General features: G+C 37.3%; 1 protein-coding gene across 1 annotated transcript; it reads right to left on the reverse strand.

Annotated features, from left to right (window-relative positions):
- Positions 1-6,336: 6,336 nt before the first annotated feature.
- LOC145260231 (uncharacterized) lies at positions 6,337-19,070 on the reverse strand. Its single transcript, XM_080118058.1, has 2 exons — positions 18,721-19,070; positions 6,337-6,775 (listed from the first exon to the last, which is right to left on the reverse strand). The coding sequence occupies exon 2, from the start codon at positions 6,770-6,772 to the stop codon at positions 6,386-6,388; it is 387 nt and encodes a 128-aa protein (XP_079974184.1). The 5' UTR covers positions 6,773-6,775; positions 18,721-19,070; the 3' UTR covers positions 6,337-6,385.
- Positions 19,071-19,409: the final 339 nt, after the last annotated feature.

A 19,409-nucleotide genomic window follows, 5' to 3' on the forward strand; every position in this document is an offset into this window, starting at 1 on the left:
TTACTTTTTAATAAACTGGATCGAAGGATTTCCTTTTTTTATTAATAAAATCGAGTGAAATGGTAGACAATACGTTTTAAATAAAATGGGAGACGTACATTTTAAAAAATAGTGATATCGTGTATCAGAAAAATAAATAAAAAAACGGGATACATTATATGTCTAAAATAACGATACGTGTGTATATATATATATATATATATACATATATATACATATGTATTAATAATAATAATAATAATAATAATAATAATAATAATAATAATAATAATAATAATAATGATATTGGGACGATTACTCAAAATAGGGAATTGGAAAAATCGGAACTTTTAGGGGTATCGGAATCGGAAAATATTATGCATATTTTTCGATGCCAAAAACCGAGTCCATTCATTCTTTTGTTTTTTTTTTTGTTTTTTGTTTAAAACTTCATTTTCCATTGCTGGCTCTAATGCTAAAATGATAAATAGTTTTTTAACGACAAGTAAAACTAAAATCTATAGCTCGTCCCCGCCTCTCAGTTGTATTTTGACATTTCCGTAAAATATATGGAGCTGTTATATACGTTTTTAGGTGATCCAACCCCCTCTAAAAAAAAAACTCATCAACTTTATAGTAAAATATTTTGAGATTTTGTAAAAAATTAATCCGAACGTGGATCGGCAATCATATCGAATACAGAAATTTAAAACAATCAGTAATTGTATCGGAATCGGGAAAAATATTGGAATCGTCCCATCCGATTAGATGCTTCCATTCAGTCTCAAGAGACAATGAATGCGCACTGTAAGGGTAGTTACGTATGCAATTGTGCGTTAAGGGTTGCGGAATCCCGAACTACACCTCCCCTGAATCGGCATTGTCTGCTAGACAACTGGAAACAATGCCGAGATAAGCGGAGAGCACGTATGTTATATAGCGAAGTGTCAATACATTTATACGTTGAATAGGAGTTGATCTAAGATGCTAGAATATTTAGAATATTTGAGAGAATAGTGCATGCTCTTCTTATTCAGCTATTGTGTGTGTGAAATGGAATATACGAGATAAGCGGAGAGCACATACGTTATATAGCGGAGTTAGGGTTAGGGTTCATACCTTTCTTATTCAGCTATTGTGTGTGAAATGGAATATACGTATAGGACGGTTTACAGCATAACATGGAGCATACTGGAATCTTGATGAGTCATTCTAAGCGTTTATATTTTTTACATATAAATTTATTTCAGTTGTCACATGTTTCCCCAGGAGTCTGTATCATGTCTATATCTTTTTCTTTCAGCCTCCGCTTCTAGTCCAACCGGTTTGCCGAGAATTCATAGGCTCCAAAACTTCTTGTCGTTGACCTGTCAGTTCCAGTGACGGACGTAGCCGATTAAAAAACACGTCTCCTTAACTTTATTTCAATCCAGGTTCGATACCGCATCCCCGATGCGATTAGTTCTACAGGAAACCAAATAGAACGTATGTTACATAGCGAGGGATGATATGCACGAAAGAAGTTATGCTTCATACTTTTCTGTAAAACACAGGACAACGACTTTATATTTTCTAAATATAAATTTATTTCGGCTGTTTCAGGAGTTGGCTACGTGTTTACATATTGTATTTGTCTAGCCTCGCTTCCCGGCCTTGGTGTCCAAATCACAAATCCCAGCTCTAATCTTTTTGACCTGTCAGTTCCGATGACGCAGCCGGTTAAAAGACACGTCTCCTTAACGTGACATCCGGTCACCTATCTAAATGTCGCGTGATCAATGTTACTTATCAATTATTGTGTTGGTTTCTAAATTCTTATGTTCATAGCAAAGTACAGTTAAATCTATAAACATATCACTTAACTATTTTACATAATTAACTTTCAGCTAAAGTTATTTTACCAACACAATATTTCTGCCTTTGGCTTAGCAAGGTCACTGGTGTTGTCCATTTATCACTAGATAGATAGATAGATAGATAGATAGATAGAATGACAGATAGATAGATGCATGGATGGATAGAAAAAATAAACTTAACTTTAATGATTAAGCGGGAACCTATGTGTCAACGTGAATTATGCCGCATATTCCATCACTAATATATATATATATATATTGGTTGGATGACCGCGTCCCTTGACGAAGTAGGTTCATTTCACAGTCGGATTTCGAGACGAAGTAGGTTCATTTCACAGTCGTCCCTTGACGAAGTAGGTTCATTTCACAGTCGGATTTCGAGACGAAGTAGGTTCATTTCACAGTCGGATTTCGTCGCGGTTTGCTTGATCTGTGTTGGTTAATAGAAATTCTTGTGTGCGGGGCGTTTGCTCAGTTGGTAGAGTGCTTGCCTCGCATGCAAGAGGCTCGGGTTTCGAATCCTGAGTTCGGATGTGTCTAACTGATGAGTCCAAATTAGGGCGAAACTCGAGTCTTGGACTTCCGGTTCGTTGATTGTCATGGCTCTTGTGGGCTGCGACGTTGTTTGGCTGTGGAATTTATTATATACAATCTCTCACATTCTGAAAATCATATATATATATATATATATATATATATACTACCTGGGTGTCTGGCGTTGCCCGGATGTTTGGAAATGTGTGTTGAGAAAAAAAAATAGTGGTAGTAGGCAGGCAGGCGAAGGAGGAAAAGAACGTAAAAAAAGTGATGTCTTTGCCGCTGCATCTATGAGGGGCGTGCAATAAGTAATGTTCCTGACCCGCTTCCCATAGCAGTAGAGCAACGAAACTTGGCACAGTTATTAGTCTTTCTCTGCATATGAACCACCTAGAGTTATGCATTTCTCCCATCGTTTGATGCAGCTCTGGAGACCGTTTTTGTAGAACACCCCAGGTTAGTCCTCCAACCACGACATGACTTCAGAAATCAAGGCTGCATCATCTGGGAAACGCTTTCCTTTCTAAAACAACTTCATGGTTAGAAAGAGGTGAAAGTAAGAGGGTGCAAGGTCAGGAGTGTAGGGAGAATGGGGGAGATTTCATAACTACACGCCCGTGCTTCTGATCTGGCGACATGCGAGTTGTGGACCGGAGTGTTGTCCTGCAGGAGGAGGGTACCTTTGCTGGTCTTGCACCGTCTCTTGATTTTGATAGTTTCCCTTAATTTCCTCAAAAGTGAAGCATAATAGGCTCCTGTACCCTTTGCCAGGAAATCTGTCATCACTACTCCGTGCTAGTCCCAGAAGACTGTGAACATGACCTTGCCAGCGGAGGGCTGCACCCTTGCCTTCTTTGGAGGTGGTGAGTCCAAGTGCTTCCACTGCATTGACTGGGCTTTGGTCTCTGGATCATAGTGATGGACCCAGGTTTCATCTTGTGTAATCAGTCTTTTGAAAAACTTTGACTTATCTTCTTGGCACATCTCCAAATTCATCCTCGAGCACTCGACGCGTTCTCGCTTCTGGAATGGTGTGAGCAACCTGGGAATCCATCTGGCAAACATCTTATGCATATGTAAATGGTCATGAATGATTTTTTCCACAGACCCTGTACTAATCTTGACATCTTGCGCTATTTGGCGAGTAGTAATGCGCTGATCATCCAAAATGGCAGCCTCAACTTGATGGACCAAATCTTCGAGCTGTTTCCATAGACTTCCGGCCATGTTTGAATTCACGATGCCAGCGTTTTACAAGGTCATATGATGGGGCATTATCACCATAAGTTTCTTTCATTTCATCAAAAGTCTCCTGTGGTATGCGTCCTTTCAAATACAAAAACCGGATCACTGCTCGACATTCAACAGGCTCCATTTCACACCTGACTCAGTTCAAACACCTGTAAAACAGAAACCACAATTAATTCAGATGTGTAGTTTGCCACATAACCTGTGGAGATATAAATCATTGCACATGCAAAATTTCAGCTAGATCAGGCAATTGGAAGTGGGTCAGGGGCAGTACTTATTGCACGCCCCTTGTATGGCCAAACCGGAAGTGGCGAATGATTTTGGCCAAATTTTCGATATTTGTCGTCCGAAGGGTCGTGCTTCATAATGATATCAATATCGTGAAAATCCGTCGCCTCTGTGGAGAGTTTTTGCGAGACATATATACATACATACATACATACATACATACATACATACATACATACATTTAAACAGACAGGTGAGATTTATTATAGATACTAAAAAAAAGTCGTAGTGGGCATACTCGAATCCCTACCGTGAATGAGGCAAGAACGTGAAAAAAAAACCTGACGTCTTTGCTGTTGCGCTCATTGCCAAACCGGAAATGATTTAGGTTTAAATTATGGCTAGAAAATCGAATATATATATATATATATATATATATATATATATATATATATATATATATATATATATATATATATATATAAAGCTGACTTTCGGAAATATCGACGAAAAAACCCCCACAAAAAACCCGACTCCTTCCCGTCGAAAAATACCCAGTTGAGGGTGAAGGAATTAATGTTTTAAGCCAATCTTTTGAAGTGGCGAAGGATTATGGCCAATTTTTCGATATTTGTCGTCCGAAAGGTCGCCTTCAAAATAATACCGATCTCGTGAAAATCTGTTGCCTTTATCGAAAGTTATAGGCATACATACATACATACATACATACATACATACATTCATACATACATACATGCATTTAAACAGACAGGTGAGATTTATATTATAAACTAGCCTGGGTGCCCGGCGTTGCCTGTGTTTTTGGAGGTGTGTATTGAAAAAAAAAGAACAAGTTGTAGTAGGCGGGCAGGCTCGAACCCGTGACACGAAAAGAAGCAAACCGCTTAATCCTTGGGTCCACCATGACATATGACTTCGCTGCCGTTTAAATTAAGGCTAGTCATTGCAAGCGCGTATGATGACTTTGCAAACATGTCAACGAAAAGTTGTTGGTGAAGAAAAGAATGATTTTGGCACATTTTTTCGATATTTGTCGTCCAAAGGATCGCGCTTAATAACGATACCTATCTCCTGACGATCCGTCGGGTGTGTGGAAAGTTTTAGACAGACAAACACACACACGCATTTTGCCTTTTATATATTAGACTAGACTGGGTACCCGGCGATACCCAGGTGTTTGGAAGTATGTGTTGAGCAAAAAAAAAAAAAAAAAAGTGGTAAGAGGCAAGCAGGCTCGAACCTGTGACACGAAGGCAGAAAAAGAAAGTGAAAAAAATATCTGGTGTCTTACTGCTACTCTATGACGCGACCGGAAATCTAAACCGTTAAAATTTAATGTAGTCAATCAAAAAGAAAAGATGACTTGAAAGCAAATTAGACGAAAGGTTGTTTTTAATGTTGGGAAAAACCAGCTCTCCCCAAAACGGAGAACTCTTTATTAACCTAAGCTTAACAGCGTTATAAATTCCTCTCCCTCGTGGCCGAGATGGTTAGGTGTCTGGGGGTTTTTTATCCTTTCGTTTTCACCTTCGCGTCAAAGCTTGGGGGTTCAATCCTACCTTCATACTAAAACTATTTTTTTTTCTTTTACACCTCCCAACACCCGGCGAAAGTTTTTTTTTTTTTTAACACACACACCGCCAAACACCCGGGCAACGCCAGGTACCTCCGCTAGTTTATATGAAAAAGACAAACAAACACTGGAAACGATCTGGGAAGTATACAAAACCTTCTCGCGGAATCGAACCGACGTGAGAAGCCTGATTCAACAAGCCTTTGGAGGACATACACAAACGCTCGTGCCCGTTTGGCCTTTCACATATATATATATATATATATATATATATATATATATATATATATATATATATATATAGACTAGCGGGGATACCCGGCGTTGCCCGGGTGTTTAGAGGTGTGTGTGTGTGTGTGTTGGGCAGGGGAGGGGGGAAAATCAAAACAACAGAATAAGGAAAGTAACAACCCTGTTTAAATATTATATATATATATATATATATATATATATATATATATATATATATATATATATATATATATATATAAAAACATTGTTAAAACTTCTTTAAAATGATCAAAACTGATTGCTTCTGGACGTTCTCCGGTGCGATTGCCGGGAACAGTGACTTAGCTTTGAATTAGTTTCGGTTTTATACAAAAAAAAAAAAAAAGCTGAACGAACATAAGACGGGCTGAAATAGCAAGAATTTTGTAAAAATCGACATAAATAAATCTAGACGCAATGCGTGTTCGCAAATCGTACATATTATGATCTAGGGGATATATAAACACTTCTAAGACATAGTAACCCGCCCCCTCCGAGGACCCCCCCCCCGAAAAAAGCCTTTCTTGGACATACAAAAACATGCGCGCCCGTTTTGACTTATATATATATATATATATATATATATATATATATATATATATATATATATATATATATATATATATATATATATATATATATATAGAAGAAGATAAGCGAATGGTTTCACTTATCTGAAGATATGGCAAATGCAGCGGATGACGTCACTGCAAAATCGTTCTTTTTCATCTTTTAACCGAGTATAAGTAGGTGTTACATAAAGATTCGTGTTTATGATCCCCACTTCGATATTCTGAGACGGCAATGTTGTAGCAACTCGAGGCGGATAAGGAAATATTGACTTCGACGATGGTACACGGAAATCCCTATTTAGCTTTATCTTCTGCGAATTCTTTCCGGTAGGGATGACAGCCGGAAGTAGCTCCTCGTTCTGTTCAGCCCAGAAGATGTCCGTGCTTGACCTCTCCTCAACCAGATTGGACGACGGCGAATTCAGGTAAACTTCATACATCGATGTGCATTCGTTTTCGCGCACATTCGTATCAGACGCGACCATCACCTGTAAACAAACAAATAAACAGGAAAAAAAAAATTAGTTTATCTTAACTTCCGGCCATCCAATCCGCGGGTTTATCGCTTAAAATGTTATTGCAAACCGGACAGAGCTTCACCTGTTCATATGTTGGATATTGAGCCAGGGCGACGCTGATAAAATCGGAGATGCACACGCACATTCTAGATTATTTTTTGATCTACATTCTTGTGTCCCATAAAAATGACCGGAATTGTAATTATCACCGAAAAACAAAGAAAGGCTTACATTCTAGTTAGAACTGCGTTATGCAAAATAAAAACAAACAATTAAGCATTTTAAATATTTACATTTAAGGAATGTCGAGTGATGTCCTTATAAAGACAAACGCCAGAAACAAAAAGAGAGTGGTAAAAAGAGGAGAACTGAGTGAAAAGTGCCTGACACGCACACACTCACACACACACGCACACATACACACCCACCCTTACCGCTAAATGAAATCCATATTAAGAAGGGCTTTCTGAACTCATAACGCTTATTGCCTTCAGCACGGTCCATAAAACTGCAGAAATGGTTATGTTTTTATTTTTTAAATTTGTTAGGTGAAAGTATAGAATAGTGAACTGATCGGCATTCCGACGTAGTTCTTGAGACATTTCATTGTTAAATTACTTCCCCTATTTTCTAGACGGTGATAGATTATTTGGTGTCCCCGACGAAACATCTTGCAATAGATATTGAAAATGTTTTGCTTCATCTCTCTTTCTCTTTTTTTCTCTCTTGTCAACGACGGATAATATAAACAAAACAGTTTATTGTACATGCGGTCTTTTCATCACCCGACTATTAATCACGGACTATTAATCACTTGTATGTTGAGAAAAATCGACTATGTTTATTTTGAAAACAACGACAAAAGTCAAGTGCTCATAATTCGAAAGCATTTGTAAAGTGCAAACTATTATAGAAAATTAGACGCAAGTATGGAAGCGGTACCTCCTCGGTATTTTTTCGTCTTTTTTTTCATTTTTTTCAGCGGATAATAATCGAATGGACACTGGTCTACCAGATAAGCCCCCCCCCCCATGTTTTAAAAAAAAAGTCTATATCTAAATATTTGTAGGGGGAGGGTACTCAGTTTCTAATGTAACCTTCTAGTATATCAATCACCCATTTTAGAGCCACTCTATGTTTTTAGGACAAATTTCGGGAATTTAGCTTCTTTTTTTTTTTAAATTGTTTTTTTTTTAATTGTTTTTTTTTGTTAAAAATTGTTTTTTAAAAATTGTTTTTTTTAAATTGTTTTGTTTTAATTGTTTTTTTTATGTTAAAAATTGTTTTTTAAAAATTGTTTTTTTTTGTTTTTTTTTTAAATTGTTTTTGTCCTTTTTTAGAATTTGGTTTCAAATTTTCCTCATGGATACAGCTTTACAATATGCTCAACCCAAAAGATTAATTGCACAGTGCAAGTTGTGTTTATGTGGTCATGCCATGCGCGCGAAAACAAACATGGCGACCAATGAAAACAATACGGAATACAAACCTCTAAAAATCAAACTTTTTAAAGTTAAGTCTTTTATTGATACCCTAGCGCACAATCACTGGCCTTAGCTTATAAATGTCGGCTGACGCAACTTGAAGAATCCGTATTTAAAAAAAAAAAGAAAAACAAGGAAAAAATTGTTCGGGCAAAGCCTTTGAAAACGTCGGATGACTAAACTTGAAGATAACCATAAATATGTATATAAAATAATTGGAGCAAGCGAAATTAAAAAAAAGGCTAAACTGCTTAAAAAAGGCTAAATTCGTGAAATTTGGCCTAAAAACGTCGGTGATCGATTTACTAGGACGTTGCATGATCGATTTACTAAGACGTTGAATTAAAAACTGAGCACCCCTACAAATATTTAAATATTGACTTAAAAAATATATATATTTTAATATCTGGTAGACTAGTGTCCATTCGATAATAATCCGCTGAAAAAATTGAAAAACAAACGAAAAAAAAAAAAAAAAAATTCAGAAGGAGCTATCGCTTCCATGCGTGCGCCGAAAATTATATATATACATTCGATAATATAACATTAACCCTTAGGATTCGTGACGCGTGCAGCGATCCCTAAGTCGAGATTTAAATTTCGACAATCAGTCCGGCAGAAAATCGGTCATTTCAGAGGCCTTTTATCTGACGGGCCGAGACAAACGTTCTTTGTAGTCATAGGAGATCCATCCCCACATCTCATGCCTTCTATCTTTCGCGTGGAGTAAGTTTATAGATTCCAGCCTAGGGCACCCCAACCGATAAATGCCAACACTGCTCAGGCAATTTTCCAAAAGACTAGAGACTTCCTTTAGGGGCGCTAGCTTGACTCTGCCCACTTGTCGACCTTGTGTCACATCTTAATGCGATGAGAACGAAGTAGATAACAGCGAGTTGTTTGTCTGTAATCTATCTTTGCGTTCAGTTTACTGTTTGCATGAATCGCATCTCTCTTTTCCATATTGCGTTATTTGGGTTCTTCAGCAACCGAAGATCTATAATGACCCGGATGTTGCCGATCAATTTTCATAGAACAACATGGGTGTTCCAAACATGGTTAGTTTCATGGTGGGTTTATACACCCCAATACAAAAATGTTTATGGTGTTATTATTTTGTAAAACATAATTATCCTGCTGGTTGCAAGTTAGAATTGTGGCGTGAATTAAAGTATACTTAACCACACGGAAGAGCTGCGATACAGTAAGTCTGTAAATGAGCCCCCCCCCCCACATATATATATTTCCTTGGATTTTACTTGTGCAAAATTCCAAATCATATCCTTACATCATTTGTAGACATTTATGCTGACGACACTACCATTTATGGTACCACATCTAAGACAGTAAACGACCAAGTTCTCTCCAATTCTCTGATCTTGAGCACGTAGTACAATGGGGAAAGGAGTGGCTGGTTACTTTTAATGCATCTAAAACCAAGCTTCTCTCTTTACATCATCAACATTCTAATCCACATTTGTCATCAATTGAAATGAATGGCTCTCGTCTTCAGGAGGCCTCAAGTTTTGACAAGCTTCTGGGCTTGACCATTACTCCTGATCTTAAATGGAACACGTATATCAAATCTGTTGCCAAGGCCGCTGGAAAAATGGTGGGATCTTTCTATCGATCCAGTAGATATCTCACTGCTGATACTATTCTCTACCTATATAAGAGCCAGGTACGTCCAAGGATGGAATACTGTTGCCACATCTGGGCAGGAGCTGCTAGAAAGGACTTGTCCTGCCTTGATAGAGTTCAAAATAGACTTCGTAGCCTCGTAGGAGATGTCCTTTTCTCCTCCTTGCAACCTCTATCTCACAGAAGAGATGTTGCGAGTTTGTCTCTGATGTATCGTTATTTTCATGGAAAGTGTTCAACTGAGCTTCAATCTATGGTCCCCCCTCTCCAAACTTTCACAAGAAACACTCGTCTAGCTGTAAACACTATCAATAATTTCCCCCACTCTTTATCTGTGCCTAAACTCAAACGTAGATTCCATGAACAAAGCTTCTTTCTTAGAACTGCACGCCTGTGGAATTGTCTTCCGTTTTCCTGCTTTCCGGCTGACTACAATATGGTTGTGTTCAAGTCTAAAGTAAATAAGTTCTTGATGAGCCGTTCCATATAAGTTATTAAATTTACCAAATTTTCATTACTAATGATTACTATATTGACCAATTTCTACTGTAAACGCTTTAACCCTTATCCTTGAGTGGCCTCTGGGCCTTGATAATGTGGTGATGCCTTTGTAAAAAAAGAAAAAAAAAAAAAATGGAAATTCAATTAACTTTCTTGAAGTTATATTTTGGGATTTTACCGTCATTGGATTATTTATCTTCCACCAGACTATCCATTCACGTGTAATCACCTTTTTCTTCACCATATTCCCTCTGCTTCACTTTTTAGTTATCAAGTAAGATCTTTGACTTACTTGTTTCATCAAATACTTTTGTATGCAAAATCCGAACCCGCATTTTGCTAATTCCTACCCTCTGATGAGAAGGAAAGCGTTTCTTCGAAACTCCGCGGATTAAGGACTATCCACTTATCAAGTGTTTCCTTTTCAGATTAAATATGTTTTTAACTCTTTTTCAAAGTGTTTTTTAACATGTTTTATTAACTGTTTGCTCCTATATATATATATATATATATATATATATATATATATATATATATATATATATATATATATAGCATTGCTACAAATATAATTTGCTGATTTCTTTATGTCCTCTGATGAGAAGAATAACAAGAATAGCATTCTTTGAAACTCCGCGGAATAAGGATTTTGTAAATTGCTTTTTGGAGTATTCCGTCGAACAATACATTTTGAGCTAGAATCCAGAATTAGATAGAATCGAGCAATTGCCTCTACAACGGACAACGCCAGACCCAAAGTGGGGTTCGATGTACTGCATCTCATCAGTGACGTGCTCCGACATAGGCGCGAACCCATGTTGTGACACTCATAAATTGTGAAATACTGACGACCTAACCATATGGGCCTTGATTTTTAAATTCTTATATTTTTTATCCAGTTCTACATTCTACGATGTGTCTGGCGTTGTCCGTTGTCGATGCAATTGCTCGATTCTATCTAATTCTGGGTTCTAGCTTTATTGTGAAAGGTGTATGTGAACGGGTATTTATCTATCTATCTATAATCTCCTCTTAATGTCTAATACATATATATATATATATATATATATATATATATATATATATATATATATATATATATATATATATATATATATAGGGTGACCCCCCCCCTAAAAAAAAAACGCTGGAAAGAATAAAAAACAATGTCATAAATGCTGTAGAACGGAGAAAACAGTGTTTGATGTGATGTTTTGAATATAATAAACTAGTTATGACCAAAGTTTCATTTCATTCGGACAAAACACTAAGAAACGAGGCCTAATTAGAGTTGGGGCCTGTTTTTTTTTCTTTTTGGAGTAACCCTGTATATATATATATATATATATATATATATATATATATATATATATATATATATATATATATATATATATAAAAGCGAACATGTGTATATGTATGTATGTATGTGTGTATGTTTGTGTGTCTGCTAAAAACTTTCGATAGACATGACAAAAATTCACGAATTCGGTATCATATCGAAGCCCCATCCTTCGCTCGAAAAATACTGAAAACTTGGCCAAAAACGTTCATTTTTTCACCCCACAATCGACAATTTTCGACAGGGGGGGGGCGGTAAACAAAAACGGTCTTCTCGTGACGACGACCGATTCTACGCATGCGCTAGATGACATCATGACCTTATTTACTTTAAATAGTTTAAAAACTTATCAAATTTCGTGTACGCCGCGTTAGGTCAGTTGATTAACGCGTTAGTTCATTATCTAAACGTTTTGGGTTCGAATCGTGGTGTGAGATGTCTTTTTTTTCGATTTTTTAAATTTAAATATTGAACCAGTGTTATTTAAGCCATTTTTCACGTAACGTTCGTTTTTCTGTTTTTTTTACTTCGCTTATCCACCCCCGACCACATACCCCAAAACACCCGCGTACCCACCGATTTTTTTAATTTTAATATCGAAACCGGCTTATTTAAGCCATTTTTCACGTGTTCGTTTTCTGTTTTCATCGTTCGTGTGTCTTCCATTAGTATTTTTTGTGTTTTTTTTTCGATGTTATAATTCTCCCCGCTTAAGTTTTAACGTTGTTTTTTTTTTACTTCGCTTATAACAAACAAACCTGGTCATTGACGCCGTCGTCGTCGTAACGCTCGACGAATTCCGTGCGCGGACCTGTCAATTTGGTTCTTACTTAAATAAATTCAAACATCTTTCACTAACTGATTCTGGCTGGCCGATTTTATTTTCAAACGTCGCCTCAGGGCTTCGGTTTCGATCCTACCCCCCGGGTTCTTTTTTATTTGACACCACACACACCTACAAACACCCGGGCAACGCCGGGTACCCCCGCTAGTCTATATATATAAAAGCGAAAATGTATGTATATATATGTGTGTATGTTTGTGTGTCTGCTAAAAACTTTCAAAAGACACAACAAAAATTCACAAACTCGGTATCATATTGAAGCTCCATCCTTCGCTCGAACAATTGGCCAAAAACGTTCATTTTTTCACCCCGAAATCGACAATTTCCGACAGGGGGAGGGGGTCAACAAAAACGGCCCACTCGCGACGACGACGACCGGTTCTACGCATGCGTCAGATGACGTCATGACCTGATTTTCTTTAAATAGTTGAAAAACTGAACAAAAATCATGTACGTCGCGTTAGCTCAGTAGATTAACGCGTTAGTTCATTATCTAAACGTTTTGAGTTCGAATCGTGGTGTGAGATGTCTTTTTTTTTCGATTTTTTAAATTCAAATATTGAACCAGAGTTATTTAAGCCATTTTTCACGTAACGTTCGTTTTTCTGTTTTTTTTTTTACTTCGCTTATCCACCCCCGACCACACACCCCAAAACACCCACGTACCCACCAATTTTTTAAATTTTAATATCGAAACAGGCTTATTTAAGCCATTTTCACGTGTTCGTTTCTGTTTTCATCGTTCGTTTGCCTTACGTTAGTTTTTTGTGTTTTTTTCGATGTTTTGATTACCCTCCCCCCGCTTAAATTTTAACGTTCATTGACGTTGTTGTCGTCGTCGTCGTCGTTCCGTGCGCGCACCTGTCAATTTGGTTCTTACTTAAATAAATTCAAACATCTTTCACTAACTCATTCTGGCTGGCCGATTTTATTTTCAAACTTCGCCTCAGGGCTTCGGGTTCGATCTTTTTATTTAACACCACATACACCTACAAACACCCGGGCAACGCCGGGTACCCCCCGCTAGTATATATATAAAAGCGAAAATGTGTGTATGTATGTTTGTTTGTATGCATGTATATGTGTTTGTATGTCTCGCAAAAACTTTCGACACAGGTCACGGATTTTCGCCAGATAGGTATCATTTTAAAGTTCCAACCTTCGCCCGACAAATATCGAAAAATGTGCCCAAAACATTAATTCCTTCACCCTAAAATAATCAGTTTTGTACAGGGAGGGGTGCCGAAAAAATCCTTCCTTCATTTTCTCTTCCCCTGCTACTACGACAATGACGTCATGTTTGATCTAGAAAACGTTCGCGTTAGTTTCAACCACCTGCAAGTGTTTTTAAAAGGTTAATTTTATCCGTTATTAAGTGTATGTCTCTTTGGTGTAGGGGTAACTTGTCGGGCATTTTCTTTCCGCCTTAGCCTCGATGTTTCGGGTTCAAGCCTGTCTTTCTACCTAAACTTTTTTTTCCTCTTTTACACCTTTTTTTTTACGTTTGTTCGCTATTTTGCTTTGTATTGGTTTTTCCAATTTTTCTTTACATCGTGGTTTTTTTAATAATATCAAAACAGGGTCGCCCTCTCCTACATACCCCCGAAACACCCGGGCAACACCGGGTACCCCCGCTAGTATATATATAAACGTTAAACCCTGCATTAGTCACTTACGTGTTCCAAACATGGTTAGTCCCATGAGGTGTTTATACAATATAAATGTTTACATGTTTGAATCGATTGTATCTTGTTGATATGAATATAAAATAATACAATAAAATAAATCATAAATATAAGTAAAAACTGTTAGATTTAAATCACATTTATTTAAAAACACCCACATGATACATTAGTTTTTGATATTTTTTAATAATCTATGATGAACACACAATTTTTTCCAAGAAATTGAAATAGCAAAAAAAATCAAGATGCGCTCTCAAATGTAAACAAAACGTTTGCCCAAATTGAAATAGCAAGAAAAATGAATATGAGTTCATTACATAAACATTACCTTTTAATCTGATTCATCTCTAAGGAAACCCGAGACACAACTGCGCCATATGTCGTGTACTATATCCTCACTGAGCCAAGAAATTACTGGGAGGTAGAAAAAGAAAACATCTCACAGAAGAGATGTTGCGAGTTTGTCTCTGCTTTATCATTATTTTCATGGCAAGTGCTCGGCTGAGCTCCAATCTAGCCCCCCCCCCTCGCCAAACTTTCACAAGAAACACCCGTCTAGCAGAAAACACTATCAATAATTTCCCCCACTCTTTATCTGTGCCTAAACCTAAACGTAGATTCCATGAACAAAGCTTCTTTCTTAGAACTGCACGCCTATGGAATTGTCTTCCGTTTTCCTGCTTTGCAGCTGACTACAACATGGTTGTCTTCAAGTCTAATGTAAACAAGTTTTTGATGAGCCGTTCCATATAAGTTAACAAATTTACCGAAATTTCCATTACTAACGATTACTATATTGTCCAATTTCTACTGTACACTTTTTAACCCTTATCCTCGAGTGGCCTCTTGGCCTTGATAAGTGGTGATGCCTATGTAAAAAAAAAAAAAAAAAAAAACCCCAAACAAAACAACTTGCCAACGAAGAATCATGGGCGCTTGAGCAAAATTGAGACGGATAAAACATGCCATGGGACTAAAGCAGGGTTAAGTGCCTCAGCAGTCGGAGATCTATAACGACCCGGATGTTGCCGACCGCTATTCACGGAATAAACTGGAAATGGCCGAAGTAGTATACGGTTCGAAAATCACGAAATGCTGTAAAAAGGCATACGACTACAAAACTAATATGATTTTTTTTTTTATCGCAGTTGCTGAGTCTCCCGAGGAACAGTATCAGTGCAAAACCTCCAAATTATTTAACCAATAAATAAAAATGTAGAAAGATTTTCGCTTGATTGAGTGAAGGTATTGTCCGTGGAGTCTAGTACGAATAAGGTGGCGTTATAATCCGAATTAGCGTATGGTAGATAAAGAATAGGAATTAACTCCAACTCGCTTGTTCTTGGTAGCAATATTTATTTTCTCATTGGTACAGCCGTGACGTCACCCACGTGATCTCGAACATTCTCCACGTCTCTCCCGGGATCTCAAACGTTATTTCGTCTATGCCTCGACGTATCGAACGTTATCTACATCATGAGATTTCGACTGTTATCTCAGCCCTCCCCGGAGATCGCCAGCGCTATCTACGCCTCTCACGAGATCTCGAACGTTACCACAGCTCCCCTCTCCCGAGATCTCGAACATTAAATCTGTCTCTCACGAGATCTCGAACGTTATCTCGTCTCTCCCACGAGACCAGGAGATCTCGAACGTTATCTCGTCTCCCTTGTGGTCGTTCTCTTTCTATTTTTTTAATAGTCTTTTTTCCCCTCCACCGGTGACGTCACTTCGCACGCATTTACATCCGCGCATCTGCGCCGTTATAAAACAATAGATGAAAAAAAAAATAATTTATACCTTTTATTCTCGATAGGTTCAGTAGGGTTAGTAGTCCTTCCCGTTAACCAGTTGGGTGTGCCGCTGATTGTTGAGTTGAGAATGTTGGTGACGGTCAACGTTGCGAACCGCACTGCTTGACGCTGCCAGACCCGTCGCCGCCGCTGCTGCTGCTTGTGAACGTAGACATATAGCAGACTGACGCAAATGACAATTGTTTGATGGCATATGATGTGTTATCTCCTTAAAGAAACACTTGTCCATTTCAGATTAATCCCAACAGATTCCATAACAGTTTCTAATTCTAATTATATTCCAAAGGTGTTTTTTTTTGTGATTTGTTATTCCCATAATAGTCTTGTCAGTTCATCGAAACCGTAATGGCCTTCGTTTGGTGAAAGTATAGAATACTAAACGGATCTAACCTCTCCCTATGTTAAAAATGGCTTTCTGAAATAATAATTATTTTCAGCACGCCCTGTAAAACTGCAGAAATGGTTCTTTTTTATATTAAATTTGTTGCTTGAAAGTATACAATAGTGAACTGATTGGCATTCCGGCATATTTCTCGAGACATTTCATTGTTGTTTATTTCCCCTGTTTTCTAGGCGGTGATAGATGATTTGGTGTCCCCGATGAAACATCTTCCAGCAGATATTTTAACTGAAAAAATCTATCACATTCTTAGACGAAATCATCATCATCATCATCATCATCATCATCATCATCATCATCATCATCATCATCATCATCATCATCATCATCATCATCATCATCATCATCATCATCATCATCATCATCATCATCATCATCATCATCATCATCATCATCATCATCATCATCATCATCATCATCATCATCATCATCATCATCATCATCATCATCATCATCATCATCATCATCATCATCATCATCATCATCATCATCATCATCATCATCATCATCATCATCATCATCATCATCATCATCATCATCATCATCATCATCATCATCATTATTATTAACGGGACTCCTGGAAATTCCACAGCGAACTCTTCCATGTGTAATATATTGATGCTGGCATTCTGTGGCTGTTACACGTAAATGAAGACGCCCTGATATTATTGTATCTCAATAACTAACAAAAAAAAAAAAAAAAAAAAAAAAAAAAAAAACAAAAACAAAAACAAAACAAAAGACAAAAAACAAAACAAAACAAAAACAAAAAACAAAACAAAACAAAAATAAAAATTTTTACAACACTTTCATATCTATTAGTTATACGCAATAACACCCAAGATTATTTTTCAGTGCCGCCATTACTGGCTTACAATTTTTTCTGAAAATTGGAAGAGATACAAGGTGCCTTCAACAATTTTCCATACATTTTTTGCGCAGGAAAAAATTGTCGTAGACTCTTGAAAATTCGATATGTTATTGCTACACATCTTATGAGTTGACAAACAAATTTTTATGATTTCAAGTTTAAATGAACAGCTACATCAGGAATTGTAATACACCCTACTAAATCCTTATTGTCACAGCTGGTGAATTTCAAAAATTCAATCTGGAGGACCCTTTAGAAGAATAATATGTAATAAAATTCTGTTTTAAACTTGGAAAAAATGTTACAGAAACATATGGATTCCTTTAGACTGCATTTTTTTTTTACGTGGAGGTCACCATTATTAAGGCCCGGAAGCCACTCGGGGATAAGGGTTATTGCGTATAAAGTAATCAATGGTATAATATCGTAGTAATAGTTAGTATTGGAGATTTGATAAAGTGTCTTACTTATTCATCAGGAATTTGTTTATGTTGGATTTGAAGACATCCAAGTTGTAGTCAGGTGGGAAACAGGCAAACGTTCATGGAATCTACGTTTTGATTTAAGCACAGATAAAGAGTGGGGAACATTATTGATAGTGGTTTCAGCTAGACGGGTGTTTTTTTACAAGGTAGTCACCACTTATTCAAGGTATTTGATGATACAATTTTCATTTTTTGTGACGTATATTTAGTGAAATACTGATATTTTACTAATCTGCAATAAAGCGATTGATTATGTCTTAAACTTGGAAAAATGCCGCAGAAATGTATAGAACACTTCAGACTGTTTTTGGACCATCTTGCATGAATCGAGCATCAGTTGTTGAGTGGCATAAGAGATTCAAGAAAGGCAAGGAGTCTGTGATGGATGGTAAGAGATATGGGGGAGTAAGGAAGTCAGAACACCAGAGTTGATTGGCTACACACAATTATTCGCGAGGAACTGAAGATGCGGAAGATGTGCACGAATTTTGTTCTATGGGTGCTCCATCCTTGTCACAGACTATTTGACCAAGGTAGGCATCAAGACAGTTCCTTACCCTCCAAAAGGTGCAGACCTCGTTCCCTATAACTTTTGGTTATTCCGTAAGCTCAAGGAAAACCGCCGAGGCTCTCGTTATGAGACAATTGAGGACAGGAAAGAGGCTGTGACGCTCATAGAAGGAGACTTTCATAGAGACTTCCGGAAAGTGTTGGAACGGTACAACAAGTGCATTGCAGCCGGAGGAGATTACTTCGAAAGAGATTCTATGTTTGTACAATCGACGAAAGTGCCTATACGAAAAAAGTCTGGAAACTTATTGAAGGCTCTTTGTATCAATCAGACTTACCTTAAATGACTGGTTTTTCTATCTTTTGACCTAAGGATGGAGGACGGTAAACTGACCATGCATCACATCCAATCCTCGTAGGGATGCAGGAATAATACCTTGATAATTTGTTTGAAAATATCTTTCTTTTTTTGTGAGAGTACCTATTTACAATGCCTCCCCACGGGACAGAGTTAGACACCAGGGTCGTTTTTTTTTTAACGTGGAGAAAAGGTACAAAAATAAAAATTGTCTCAGTCGTGAAGGACTTCTCCTCCACCGAAAGAGAACGAGAAATTGAAGTGGCGCATCCGAAGAACAGATACTACACTTTGATCTTGGCCAAAAAGCCAAGTAGTTTTTAATTAACATAAAAAAACACGTCAAAATGACGTCATCCATAGCATTGTTGACTTTTAGATGAATTTACTTGGAAGTGGTTTGACGTCATAAAAATGAATGATAGTTTCTTTTGTTGACGCTAATGAATTACCTGCCACAGCTAAAATAGTATATATTTATTCTAGTCTAGGACATGTCTTCGGCAATCGGTCCGAATTTTTGTGGCCCTTTATTCACAGCATTCCCTAAAATAAAAGTAAACAAGAAACATGTATGAGGTTAGACACAAACCGTTTAGGCGTCTATAGGAAACACTCACAACGTTCTTTGACTTTTATTTAACAGAAATAAAGGCAAACAACGTTATT

The sequence above is a fragment of the Euprymna scolopes genome, chromosome 36 (genome assembly GCF_053919585.1).
Source record: "Euprymna scolopes isolate OS-2025 chromosome 36, ASM5391958v1, whole genome shotgun sequence".
NCBI lineage: Eukaryota > Metazoa > Mollusca > Cephalopoda > Sepiida > Sepiolidae > Euprymna > Euprymna scolopes.